At 41.8% G+C, this 14,338-nt stretch overlaps 1 protein-coding gene across 3 annotated transcripts in view; it reads right to left on the bottom strand.

The window, feature by feature from the left end:
* The window catches only part of ISPD (Nucleotide-diphospho-sugar transferases superfamily protein), a 127,533-nt gene that overhangs the window by 61,823 nt on the left and 51,372 nt on the right, over positions 1–14,338 (bottom strand). For all 3 annotated transcript variants that reach the window (XR_016099324.1, XM_088945149.1, XM_088945150.1), the window contains exon 7: positions 4,574–4,651. Coding sequence is in view for 2 of the 3 variants with exons in the window: in XM_088945149.1 (XP_088801275.1) it covers positions 4,574–4,651 (78 nt within the window). In the remaining variant the exon portion in view is untranslated. The remainder of the gene's footprint in view (positions 1–4,573; positions 4,652–14,338) is intronic.

Genomic DNA, 14,338 nt, shown 5'->3' with positions numbered 1-14,338 from the left:
AGGAAACAAAAGACTTCTTATCCATTGACTCCTCCCGACGAAAACTCTCTCCAAGCAGATAGATCCCGTTCGTCTCACGGCCAGTCCCAATCACCATCCTCGTCTCCAAATCCTGAAAAACACATTGGTCAGGGAAAAAGGTTATTGAACAGTTCATGTGTTTGGTAATACTACTAACTGAAAGCAGGTTAATATCAAGCTTAGGAACATGCAAGACAGAAGATAAAGAGATAGTATCCGATAGCTTGATGTCCCCCTTGCCGAAATGGGAACAAGAGAGCCATCAACAATGGATACTCTATATCGGCTAGAGGACAAGTGATAAGAAGTAAACAAAGATGGCAAGCTAGTCATATGGTCAGATGCACCTCAATCTATTGCCCAGCATTGATCAGTATTACCTGGAGCTGAAGCATGGTAAGCTGAGGCTCGAGTACCTAAATGTGCAAATGCAGATGTGGCAGGAGCTGATGGTGACCGAGATGGCTGAGCTGAACTCCCAACTTCCTTTTCCAACTATATGAGGGTAGCCCAAACAGCAGCTAAAGTCTCCAGGGATGTGCTTGATGAGGATGTTGAATCAGTGTTCACTGCCATATGAGCATTACCCTTCTTATTTCTTAGTTTTGCTGGAACCTAGTGAGGGTGTAGCTTCCAACAAGTATCTTTTGTGTGCTTGGGTTTCTTGCAATGTTCACATACCAGATCCCGTTTATCTTCCTTCTTCTGGTCCCTTTCTGAGTAACCCCCTGGCTTGGGTTTAATAGCTATTAAGGCTGGGAAAGAGGGTTGAAGCTGCATCATGACTTTCCTCCTGGTCTCTTCACTATGCACCAGGGAGTATGCTTGAGAAAGGGTCACACTATCTCTTGTCAATATCTGTTGTCGCACAATGTCATATTCTGAATTCAAACCAGCCAGAAACTCAAATACCCTATTCGTCTCGACTTGCTTTCTGTGAGTCTGTGCATCTTTGGGACTCTCCCACTCAAGGGTCTCTAGATGGTCAATCTCATGCCACAAGGATTTCAAGGTAGAGAAGTAGACAGAAACTGGCTTCTCTCCTTATTTAAGGTTGTTCACCTCACATTTCAGTTCATAGGCTCTGGCAACATTAAGGGGTTGGGAATAGGTTTCTTTCACAACATCCCATATCTCTTTGGCTGTCTTTGCCCACAAGTAATTGCGGCTGATATGTGGCTGCATAGAATTACACAGCCATGCCATAACTAAATAGTTCTCTTGAACCCACTTGGTGTATGTTGGGTCCTCCTTGGAAGGTTCTTTCACATCTCCCAAGAGGTAACCCAGTTTTCCCCTTCCTCCAATAGCCATCATGGCTGATTGTGCCCACTCCAAATAACTTGACCCATCAAATCTCATAGTTGTAATATGAAATCCAGTTTCAAATACACTACCATAATTGTGGTTTCCAAAACTACTTTCTCCCTGACCCTTAAACTCCATCTTTGATCAAGATTCAGTAGCTACAAACTGTTAGAGCAATTATACCAGAAAACAGAGTCAAACAAGTAAGTCTGAAATCTAATCCGAAACCAACACAAATCTGATCTGATCTGAAATCTGATCTGATCCGATTTGAAACCAACCCAAATCTGATCTGAAATCAATCGCCTATCACAGTATATGCAAGAAATCAACTCAAATCTGATCTGAAATCAATCGGCATGCATAGTACCAGGCAATCTATCAATCTGAGATGCTATTTTTTGAAATCACTACTGTGGGGCCCACCGTTGTGAGAGCAAAAAAAGGGTTTCAACTGTAGGTCTGAAGTAAGTGCTCAGCTGCACTCTCCAAGCAGTCTGCACAGGTGGGACTTGTCATAGGGCAATATGAAACCCTAAAAACTAATCACCTTTGAAGAGGGGGGTTCGACCCAATAGTTAAACCCTAGAAACAAACTTGAACACAGTTCGGCCCCTCTTTCTAGATAGGTCCAACCTATCTCGACTGATTGCAATCTCTGAAACTCAGTAAAAAACTTACTTATGTACTTTGGTTTACTGTCTTCTAGGGTTACCTGAACCCTAACCTTCGCTGCCTCTTCCTGATTACCAACTCTCTGCAAGCCACGGCAAGTCTTCAACTGCTGCGAACCTCTCTTGGTAATCTCCAAGATTCAGCCACTGAAAAACTTCTTCAAAGCTTCCAGCCCTAGCTAGTCCTCATGTGATCGGCTGGACTAGACACATATGAGAAGCCCTAGATAGGCTCTGATACCAAGTAGAAGATCAAGACTGTAATCAGTCTTGAATCCTAAAAAGTTTTAGGTTTGCAAAATAGAAGAGAAAGTGAGAGAAATGAGAGAGAATAGAAGAGAAACAAGAGAACACAAGTTGTTGAAACGAGGGACAGATTATTACTGATCTGCCGCCGCCACTCTCTTAATATTTATAGGTTATGTTTAGTACATAATGGAAAGGACACATCTGCCCTTGGTACTTACATAATAAATAAAGTAAATAAAAACTGAAATAAATAACAACTGAATTAACAAACTGACACTACTATAACTGAAACAAATAACTACACTGCTGCCCTACGAACACAGTGGGGACCACTGCAGTGGGGCCCACATCAGTGTTCTCTACATTCTTTAATGCAATTTTTTCATTCCTTTTGAAGATGAATAAAAAAGAAAATTTTATTGCTAAAAAAAGAAGGTACATCTAACGCAGGTGACCAGGAGTCATCCACTGGAACAACAACAAAAAACAAAATACATAACCAAACAAAACCAGTACGCTAAACCATATTTTAAACATTCAGAGTATTCCAAAAGCTAAAGCCAAAATCTTCTTTCTTTAGGCCCTCAAATTCTGGGAGAACAAGCACCCAACCAGCAGCTACAGAAGAAATTACCACCCCGACTTTCTTCTAAGCTTTTCATTCAATCTTCAAATATTCAAATATCCTCCTGTTTCTCTTGCTCTAAACCTCTCAACAAGCAACAAATGGGATACAACTCCATAGTATTTTTGCTTTAGTACTTACTGCAACTCTCGGTCAATCACCAAATATTCCAGCAGGATCCAATGGAGCCCATCCCACAACTTTAAAGAACTTAAAGAAGGACCATATCCTTTTCGCAAAGGGACAATGAACCATCAAGGAAATCCATGGCTGTCAAGATTTGGAGTGTTTAGGGATGATGCAGGGAAAGTGGTAACTATATCCTCAGGGCCAATTGGAATAGGGCACTCTGCAAGAGCAGAAATAACAGCTTTACATCAAGGTCTGAAATGAACAAAACAGCAGGCGTTCTAAGAATATGGAGATAGAGGGTGATTCAGAGTTAGTAATTTCTTGGATGATGATAGCAGTCCAGGTGTGTGGATGTTCAAACATCTCAGAGAAATCAAAAGCTTAGCGAAGGATCTTGAAGCAAGCTTCAAGTGGGTCGAGAGAACAGTAAATGGGATGGCTGATACTTATGGAAAAACAAGGGGTGTATAGGGTTCAACTTTTTGGGGCAGATTTGGGATAGAAGTTGTAACTCTTGATATGTTGGGCTTTTCCTTGTATTGAAACTGCACTGTTATATTTTCTTCATATTGAATGAAGTAACTTATTGATTACTAATAAAAAAAATGATATTGAATAATGGCATGTCCTAATGCTTCCAAAAATTCCACTTGTACCATTTTTCCCAAACCCACAATTCCTCGTCATTTGTAATAGAAAGACCAGTCCACCAAATTATATGCTTTCTCCAAATCAAGTTTACAAATCAGACATTTTTCTCCAATCGTTTTCTTATCCTCCACACACTCATTTGTGATTAAGATTTGATCACAATTTGCCCATCTGTTTTCCTCTTAATAAGATTTCCCTTTTTATGTTGCCGAAAGAGAAATATTTTTCTTGATTTCATTTCCCTTTTATTAAACCTGTATTTAGTTTCTTACTTTTAATTAATTCCAAAACATTTAAACATCCAACTGGAGAGTATCCCTTGTGAAAATTCCAGACTGCTTTTATTTAAGCTCCAATTTATCTCCAGTCCTGCATGCCTACGTTTGTAAATTTTTCAAGTTCCAAAACAAAGGAACCACCAAAAGAGAATAGAAGATACAACTTTTATTGTAGACCCACCATACCCAAGATAAGCAAAAGTTCTATTTACATCAACCAAGGACACTTAAAAACATATAGAGAGTAGGCAGTTCTGAAAGTTCATCCAACAACTACACTGTTATTTGGGGCTACAGAGATCTTCAGAAAAATGTAAAATCACTCACAAGGAATATGTCAGTCAGTTTCCAGTGGGTTGGCAGATCAGCAAATTCCTTGGCAGACTCTCTATCTAAACAAGTGGTTTCTTGCTTTTCTTTGTATTGGACTAACTTATAGTTTTGTTTACGGATTGAGTTGTATCTATACTCATCCCAGTGGGGAGGTAGCATTTCATGCCTCCTCCAAGGTTGACTGTACTCTCCTTTGTTTCTATAACAACATTGCTTACTCATTCATCAAAAAAAAAAAAGTCCATCCAACAACTCAAATTAATGTTTCAAATAGCATTGCTTCATAGTCCTAAGATTCAAACCTTCTTGACATCTCTAGATGATACCAGAGGCCTTGCTGAGTCATGGATGCATACAAGCTCAGACTGAACATCAACTGCCTGCAAAAGTACAAAATCTAATATTTAATTATGTGCAGGAACATAGACTATCAGCTACAATATAAGCATACATTTATCAAGGCATCATCATTAACAATGAGGATAAATTCTGTTGTTTTTAATCTTTATCCTGACTGTTGTTCGTAAATAAAGTAACCCAATCAATAAATATTAATCTCAAAGTTGTTAAAAGGAAACAACCATAAATCCACAACATGAAATTTAGAATAATTTATCTGTCTGAATGAAGAGGACTTGCACTCCAGACACACACAAAAAAAAAAAAAAACATGTAGATGGTGTGTTCTTGGCCAAACTTTGCTGACAGAAACACAATTAAGATAACCCTGTTTATTGATGCCCAAACTTTCAATATTGTTCACTCTGATGTATAAGGACCCTACCATTTGCCTTATATGGGTGGATATAAATATTTCATTCTGTTTATCAAGGATTTTTCATGGTATAACTGGATCTATCTTATGCGCTCTCATGTCGAGGTGCCTAAAGTTGTGCAAAAGCTCCAGGAATATATACTCACCCAGTTTGGTATCTACATCAAAATATTTTGATTTGACAATGCTAAGGAATATTTTGAGAATGATCTTACCTCCTATTTTGAAAAGTTTGGGGTTGTTCATCAGAGCTCTTGTACCTATACTCCGCAACAAAATGTAGCGGAGAGGAAAAGCATACACATTGTGGAAGTTGAGTAGAAATCTGCTGAATTCAAAAATATGAACAGAAAAAAGTAGTTTCTTGAAGAGAGAAGAAGAAGAGAAGAAGAGATCTTTGAAAAGAAAATAGAGCAATAACCTGTCCGCCCCCTTCACTTATTATTTATACTAAAAATATAAGAGCAGTACAAAGACAACTATGCCCTTATTGTTAGACAGTCTTCTATGCCCTTAGCTTCAATCGGATTTGATGTACTTTTGTTATTTAGTGGAAATAAATTAAAGTGCATGTTTGATTCATGTTGTTTGGTGTAATTCTGTATAAGACCCAAAAACTGGACACTTATAGAAACTTGTGTTAGTTTTAAATGTTCACAGCCATTGGATAAGTCTGGGGAGATTTATCCTGCCAAGGCTGATACTGATGTGCCACAAGTGTTGGGATGGCTTGTTTCGGCCATTAGGGTAAGACCCAAGGCACATGCAGTATGAGATTGCTTGAACCCTTGAACCGGACCAGATTTCCAGTATTGCCCTAAACCTTGGAGACAGATGGGCAAAACTGGAAAGTTACACCTGACCCCTAGACTCGATTATGACACATCACTAGGTGTCGGATCGGGCTGCCTTTGATGTGTCAATCAGTGAGATCCTTAGTGGGGGTCAAGAACAGATTTCTTGACTTTCTTTTTCTGCAAAGATCTAATCTTGCAAAAACAGATGGCGGCGGCAGGAGGAGAACTCTGATGCCAAAAGGGTGAACTGCCTTTTTCTTTTTCTTTCTGGAGTATGAATGAGATCCTATCTCAATTCGCAGGAGATATCCTATATCTCTTCAAGGTGGTTCGAAATCTAATATTTTTCCTCCTTGGTTAGGGTTTCTCCTCCTTTCTTCTTGATTAAGAATCCTCCTAATTAGGAGTTATCCCAACCCAAATCAGTATTTGGATAGGGGATAATCTTAATCCTATCTGCAGATAAAGTTAGCTTACTCCTGATCTTATCAGGAGGTTACCAGATTCAAATCTAATTTGAATTTGGTCTCCAAGAGTGGATAAGGCTAAAGGCCCAATCCTTTTACTAACATTAATCTCAGATTCGCCCCAAGGATGGGTGATCATATCAGCCCACCTCGAAATGGGCTTCTGGCCCATTAAGTGTTCAGTGTCTAAATACTTTCCAATCTACTGCCCAGTTGGGCTTCTTTGTACGGCGTGGGACCCAAACATTGATCTACACACCAGCCACATGGGTTCGGCCCAGCCTCTAATACAAGGCCCAGCCGAATTCACTGAAAAACTCAATGAACCCCTTGAGTCCATCATATGGACCCTATGGGCCCAACACTTACATTAAGTGGTCCCTGGGCCAAGCCATCTTATAAAAACCCAGGGACTGTGGGCAGGTGCAAGATTAGCCCATCAGGTATTATCCTAAATGGTCTTACACTTAACCTCTCAGCCCTTAATGATCAAGCACTGCCCGACAAGACAGGACCTCTCCCTCGGCTGCAAGGAACAGTGCCGCACTCTCCTCTCACATGGATCCCGGGAATTAAAACCATTTGCAAACAATTTGAAACCGTACATATATATATAAATATATTAATTTTGCAAAACAAAATTTCAACGATTGAAATCAACTGCCGGCAGTTTGGTTTCCATCAGAGAGAGTGCATTCCCGATCATTACCCTTTGTCCGACAAAGTGGCTGATTCTATCACTATGATCACCCACTCAGATGAATTCTCAAACTGCCCCAACATACCCAGGTTTTGATCACCGCTAAGGATCTCACTGATTGGCATATCAAAGGCAGCCTGATCCAACACCTAGTGAAATGTCATAATCGAGTCTAGGGGTCAGGTGTAACTTTCCAGTTTTGCCCATCTATCTCCAAGGTCCAGGGCAATACTGGAAATCTGGTCCAGTTCAAGGATTCAAGTAATCCCATACTGCATGTGCCTCGGGTCTTACCCTGATGGCTGAGACAGGCCATCCCAACACTTGGTGGCACACCAGCATCAGCCTTGGCAGGATAAATCTCCCCAGACTTATCCAACGGCTGTGAACATTTAAAACTAACACGAGTCTCTATAAATGTCTAGTTTTAGGGTTTTACACAGAATTAAACCAAACAACATGAATCAAACATGCACTTTATTTATTTCCACTAAATAACAAAAGTACATCAAATCAGATTGAAGCTAAGGGCATACAAAACTGTCTAACAGCTCCCACTTGCACTTAGGTCCAATCTGGTACAAGCCGGAGTCCCATACTTTCCACGTGTTTCTCAAACACCTTCTGTGTCAGTGGCTTAGTCAATGGGTATGCCACATTATCCGCTGATGCTACCTTCTGAATCAGGACGTCCCCTCTACCAACGATCTCCCGCAGTACATGGTACTTTCTCTCGATGTGCTTCGACTTCGAGTGAGCCCGAGGCTCTTTAGCCTGGGCGATCGCTCCATTGTTGTCACACAACAACGAGATGGGAGATGTGCTGGATGGAATCCCTCCCAATTTGTGTATGAACTTCTTCATCCACACGGCTTCCTTGGCAGCTTCACTTGCGGCAATGTACTCGGCCTCGGTTGTGGAGTCTGCAGTGGACCCCTGTTTGCTGCTTTTCCAGCAAACAGCACACGACCCTATCGTGAAAACATACCCAGATGTAGACTTTCTATCATCTGGATCCGACTGGAAATCGGCATTGGTATACCCTAGCACTTGCAGTGAACTACCATCGAATACCAGACAAAACTCTTTTGTCCTTCGAAGGTATTTGAGTATGTTCTTCACAGCAGTCCAATGCTCCTGCCCTGGGTTTGCCTGGAATCTGCTTACCACACTCACCGCCTGAGCAATGTCAGGGCGAGTGCACAGCATGGCATACATGATGCTCCCTACGGCTGAGGCATAGGGAACGTCTCTCATGCTCTCAATCTCCTCAGAAGTCTTGGGAGACATCTTCTTGGAGAGAGTGACTCTGTGCCTGAAAGGAACGTTTCCTTTCTTGGAGTTCTCCATGCTGTACCTCTTGACAATTTTGTCAATATAAGCAGCCTGGGATAATCCAATTATCGGCTTCGATTTATCTCTATAGAGTCGAAGACCCAGTATGTATGAAGCTTCTCCAAGATCTTTCATGGAGAACTGCTGTGATAGCCATACCTTGACCGAAGTCAACATTCCTACATCATTCCCAATGAGTAGGATATCGTCCACGTACAACACCAAAAAGGTGATCTTATCCCCACTGGACTTCCTGTAAACACAGGGCTCATCCGGATTCTGCTCAAAGTCAAACATTTTGACTGCAGAATCAAAACGGATGTTCCAACTCCTAGAAGCCTGCTTAAGTCCATAAATGGATCTATTAAGTTTACATACCATGTGTTCCTGACCAGCAGCAATGAAGCCTTGCGGCTGCTGCATGTAGATATCTTCACTAAGATCTCCATTCAGGAACGCGGTTTTGACATCCATTTGCCAAATCTCGTAGTCATGGTACGCTGCTACAGCTAGCAAGATCCTAATGGATTTAAGCATGGCCACGGGCGAAAAGGTTTCCTCATAGTCGATGCCTTCTTTCTGAGTATACCCTTTCGCCACCAAGCGAGCTTTAAAGGTCTCAATCCTGCCATCGGGGCCCTTCTTCCTCTTGTAGATACATTTGCAACCAATTGCTTTTACCCCGGGGGGCGGATCCAATAGATTCCAGACTCCATTGGTCTCCATTGAGTCCATTTCAGCTCTCATGGCCTCCACCCACTTCTGGGAGTCTATGTCTAACATAGCTTCCGCATAAGTCACGGGATCCTCTTCACTAGTCAAGGTTTCCACCAGGTAACTATCCTGGTCATAATCATATCGGACTCTGAATACCCGGGTGGTTCTTCTAGATTGGTAATTACCTGGAATTTGTGGGACATCTCCCACTGCTCCTGACCTCTCCTCATCAAGAACTATTTCCTGACGATGGGTGTCCAGGATGTAATCGGATTCTAAGAACTAGGCGTTTCGACTGCAGAACGCCTTCTACTCACTCGGGTCATAGAATAGATAACCCACCGAATCCTTTGGGTAGCCTATAAACAGGCAACGACTGGTTTTAGATTCCAACTTGTCCGCACTTGTTCTTTTAACGTGTGCAGGACAACCCCAAATCTTCAAGTGTCTTACACTTGGCTTCCTTCCGGTCCAAAGTTCATATGGAGTTTTCGGAACTAATTTGGTTGGAACCCGATTCAGCACGTAGATAGCAGTCTCTAATGCGTATCCCCAAAAGGATGTGGGTAATTGTGAGCGTACGAGAAGTGACCGGACCATGTCTAACAAGGTCCTATTCCTCCTCTCTGAAACACCGTTGAGTTGAGGTGTAGCAGGAGGAGCTAATTGTGACACTATCCCATTGGCCTTTAAGTAGTCCCTGAATTCGTCAGAGAGATACTCGCCACCTCGATCTGATCGAAGGGCCTTAATTTCTCTCCCTAACTGTTTCTCGACTTCCTATCTGAACTCTTTGAACTTTTCAAATGATTCAGACATATGTCTCATTAGGTACACGTAACCATATCGTGAAAAATCAACTGTAAAGGTGATGAAGTACACGTGTTGGTTCCGTGTCCTAACACTCAGGGGACCACACATCAGTATGTATTAGGTCAAGTGTGCCTTCAGATCTTTCAGGCTTACCGTCAAATGGCCGTTTAGACATCTTACCTTGAAGGCAAGGTTCACAAGTGGGAAGATTTTCTATAGTTAGAAAATCCAAAGGACCATCCTTTACCAGCCTTGTGATTCGGTCAATACCGATATGGCCAAGTCGGTAATGCCAGAGGCACGTGGGACTTACTGTATCACGATTCCTTTTCTTGGGATTTTCGACCGACGTAGTTTCGGTTAAGTTAGTTTCCAGAGAAGGATGTAGAACATAAAGACCGTTCTCTTGTTCCCTGCATGCGATGAATTTATTATTCCGTTTAACAGTAATCATATTACTAAAATAAACAGTATATCCATCAGCACACAGTTTTGAAACAGAAATTAAATTTCTTCTCAAGTTCTGTACATAAAGACAATCTTTAAGTACAAGCATTCCTTCTTTAAAAACTAATTCTACGGTTCCTATTGCCGCTGCTGCAACACTTGCAGTTGTTCCCAAGAATAATGTCACTTCACCTTCACTCAACCTTCTGCTATCTTTGAACCCCTGCAGTGAGTTACACGCATGAGTTGAAGCCCCGGAGTCAACACACCAGGACACAGAAGTAACTAACATGTTAGTTTCTATGACACAAGTTTCAATGTTACCTTTCTTAGAATCCAGGTAGGCAGGACAATTCCTCTTCCAGTGGCCGGTCTGCTTGCAGAAGTGACAGACATCAGATGCCTTGTTCTTCTTCTGCTTCTTAGGATTGGCAGCCTTCTTCTGAGGCTTCTTTGCCTTTCTCTTTTTCTTGCCCGATTTGTTAGCTTCAGCAAGCATAACTACAGGCTCATCCTTCTTGAGTAGATCCTCGGCTCTCTGCAACATATTGCTAAGTTCCTGGACGCTGACATTCAGCTTAATCATATTGTAGTTCATTGTGAACGCATTGAAGGAAGAGGGCAAAGAATTGAGGATGGCATCCACTTGCGTGCCAAGACTAATGTCAAGAACAGATTTCTTGACTTTCTTTTTCTGCAAAGATCTAATCTTGCAAAAACAGATGGCGGCGGCAGGAGGAGAACTCTGATGCCAAAAGGGTGAACTGCCTTTTTCTTTTTCTTTCTGGAGTATGAATGAGATCCTATCTCAATTCGCAGGAGATATCCTATATCTCTTCAAGGTGGTTCGAAATCTGATATTTCCTTCTTGGTTAGGGTTTCTCCTCCTTTCTTCTTGATTAAGAATCCTCCTAATTAGGAGTTATCCCAATCCAAATCAGTATTTGGATAGGGGATAATCTTAATCCTATCTGCAGATAAAGTTAGCTTACTCCTGATCTTATCAGGAGGTTACCAGATTCAAATCTAATTTGAATTTGGTCTCCAAGAGTGGATAAGGCTAAAGGCCCAATCCTTTTACTAACATTAATCTCAGATTCGCCCCAAGGATGGGTGATCATATCAGCCCACCTCGAAATGGGCTTCTGGCCCATTAAGTGTTCAGTGTCTAATTACTTTCCAATCTGCTGCCCAGTTGGGCTTCTTTGTATGGCGTGGGACCCAAACATTGATCTACACACCAGCCACATGGGTTCGGCCCAGCCTCTAATACAAGGCCCAGCCGAATTCACTGAAAAACTCAATGAACCCCTTGAGTCCATCATATGGACCCTATGGGCCCAACACTTACATTAAGTGGTCCCTAGGCCAAGCCATCTTATAAAAACCCAGGGACTGTGGGCAGGTGCAAGATTAGCCCATCAGGTATTATCCTCAATGGTCTTACACTTAACCTCTCAGCCCTTAATGATCAAGCACTGCCCGACAAGAGAGGACCTCTCCCTCGGCTGCAAGGAACAGTGCCGCACTCTCCTCTCACATGGATCCCGGGAATTAAAACCATTTGCAAACAATTTGAAACCGTACATATATATATATAAATATATTAATTTTGCAGAACAAAATTTCAACGATTGAAATCAACTGCCGGCAGTTTGGTTTCCATCAGAGAGAGTGCATTCCCGATCATTACCCTTTGTCCGACAAAGTGGCTGATTCTGTCACTATGATCACCCACTCAGATGAATTCTCAAACTGCCCCAACATACCTAGGTTTTGATCCCCGCTAAGGATCTCACTGATTGGCATATCAAAGGCAGCCTGATCCAACACCTAGTGAAATGTCATAATCGAGTCTAGGGGTCAGGTGTAACTTTCCAGTTTTGCCCATCTATCTCCAAGGTCCAGGGCAATACTGGAAATCTGGTCCGGTTCAAGGATTCAAGTAATCCCATACTGCATGTGTCTCGGGTCTTACCCTGATGGCTGAGACAGGCCATCCCAACACTTGGTGGCACACCAGCATCATCCTTGGCAGGATAAATCTCCCCAGCCTTATCCAACGGCTGGGAACATTTAAAACTAACACGAGTCTCTATAAATGTCCAGTTTTAGGGTTTTACACAGAATTAAACCAAACAACATGAATCAAACATGCACTTTATTTATTTCCACTAAATAACAAAAGTACATCAAATCAGATTGAAGCTAAGGGCATACAAAACTGTCTAACATTTATAAGATGGCTTGGCCCAGGGACCACTTAATGTAAGTGTTGGGCCCATAGGGTCCATGTGATGGGCTCAAGGGGGTCATTGAGTCTTTCAGTGAATTCGGTTGGGCCTTGTAATAAAGGCTGGGCCAAACCCATGTGGCTTGTGTGTAGATCAATGCTTGGGTCCCACGCCATACAAAGAAGCCCAACTGGGCAACAGGTTGGAAATTGATTAAACACTGAACACTTAATGGGCCAAAAGCCCATTTCGAACTGGGCTTATATGATCACCAGTTCATGGGGCGAATCTGAGATTAATGTTAGTAAAAGGATTGGGCCTTTAACCTTATCCACTCTAAGAGACCAAATTCAAATTAGAATCTGGTAACCTCCTGATAAGATCAGGAGTTAACTAACTTAATTTGCAGATAGGATTAAGATTAACCTCTATCCAAATACTGATTTGGATTGGGATAACTCCCAAAATATTGGGAGGTTTCTTAATCAAGAAGAAAGAAGAGAAAACCCTACCAGAAATATCAGATTTCGAACTAGGGGTTTTGAGTAAGCAAGAAACACATCCTGCAATCTCTGAGATTTGATCTCTCACAGACTCCAGAGAGAAGAGACAGTTCTGCCCTCTTCGTCCCCGGACTTCTCCTCCTTCAGCCGCCGCCACTCCCTGTTGGAAGATAGGATCTTTGCAGCAACAAGAAGTCAAGAAAACAGTTCTTGACAACAGTCTTGCAAGAAAGACAAAAGGATTCGGTGTTCAATATTTCCAAAGGGTTCTTGTGAAGAATCCAGTGTGTAGGACGCACCCTGCTGGTTCCGTTCCATCCATGGTTGTGTCATCTTCAGCAGGAGCGGATCTTGGTTTGTTCTTTGGGCATGAACACCAACTTTGGGAGATATTATTTCTCCGGATCAGGTATAATCCTTCCTGTTTCTTTTTGGTTCAAATCTGATTTGTTTATGGTTCAAGTAAGATCCTTGAATAATGTATTCTAAATTTAGGGAATATGATTCCCAGTTGGAAGAAGGTAGGAAATTTTTTTTGAAATTCGCCCCCATTCCGCACCCTTCTTCGCGTCCATCAGATGGATCCTACCATTCTTTCACTTATAGGGTGGCATAACATAAAACAACATATATAAGTCTCAAAAACATAATAAAATTTGGACTCATATAATTACTGTGGTCTCCACCTCCAATCTAACAACTAACATAAAACATCTACTCATAAAACAACACAAAACTGATTAATCTTCAAAACTCCCCCTCAAGTTGGGAGTAAATGTCACACATTCACAACTTGCGTAGATCATGTTCAAGTTTGTTCTTTGCCACCCCAACTGCATCTCTGAAGAGACACAAGGCAAGTAAACTTGTAAATACAGCATCATAGGTTTCTCTTCTTTCACCCCAATCTCACTCAAAATAGATCTAACCCAAAGAAGTTTTGAGACACCATGAGCCATGGATCTATACTCAGCCTCTGCATTTGACCTTGCCACAACCGCTTGCTTCTTACTCTTCCATGAGATCAAGTTTCCACCTACAAAGGTACACACTCCTGACGTAGAGCTCCTGTCATCTAAGCACCCTGCCCAGTCTACATCTGTATAGGATTTTCTCAATAGCTTCCCAGTGTTGAACCCGATGTGCATGCATGTACTAACTCACAACACTGATAGCATAGGAAATATCTGGTCGTGTCATACACAAATATAGCAGTCGGCCACCATTCTCTGATATCTTCCCACATCTTTTACCAGCTCACCATCCACAACATTAATTC

The sequence above is a fragment of the Nelumbo lutea genome, chromosome 5, assembly GCF_056320005.1.
Source record: "Nelumbo lutea isolate HS-2025 chromosome 5, American lotus-T2T, whole genome shotgun sequence".
In the NCBI taxonomy this organism is placed as follows: Eukaryota; Viridiplantae; Streptophyta; class Magnoliopsida; order Proteales; family Nelumbonaceae; genus Nelumbo; species Nelumbo lutea.
This window is presented reverse-complemented; position numbering and strand designations above follow the sequence as displayed.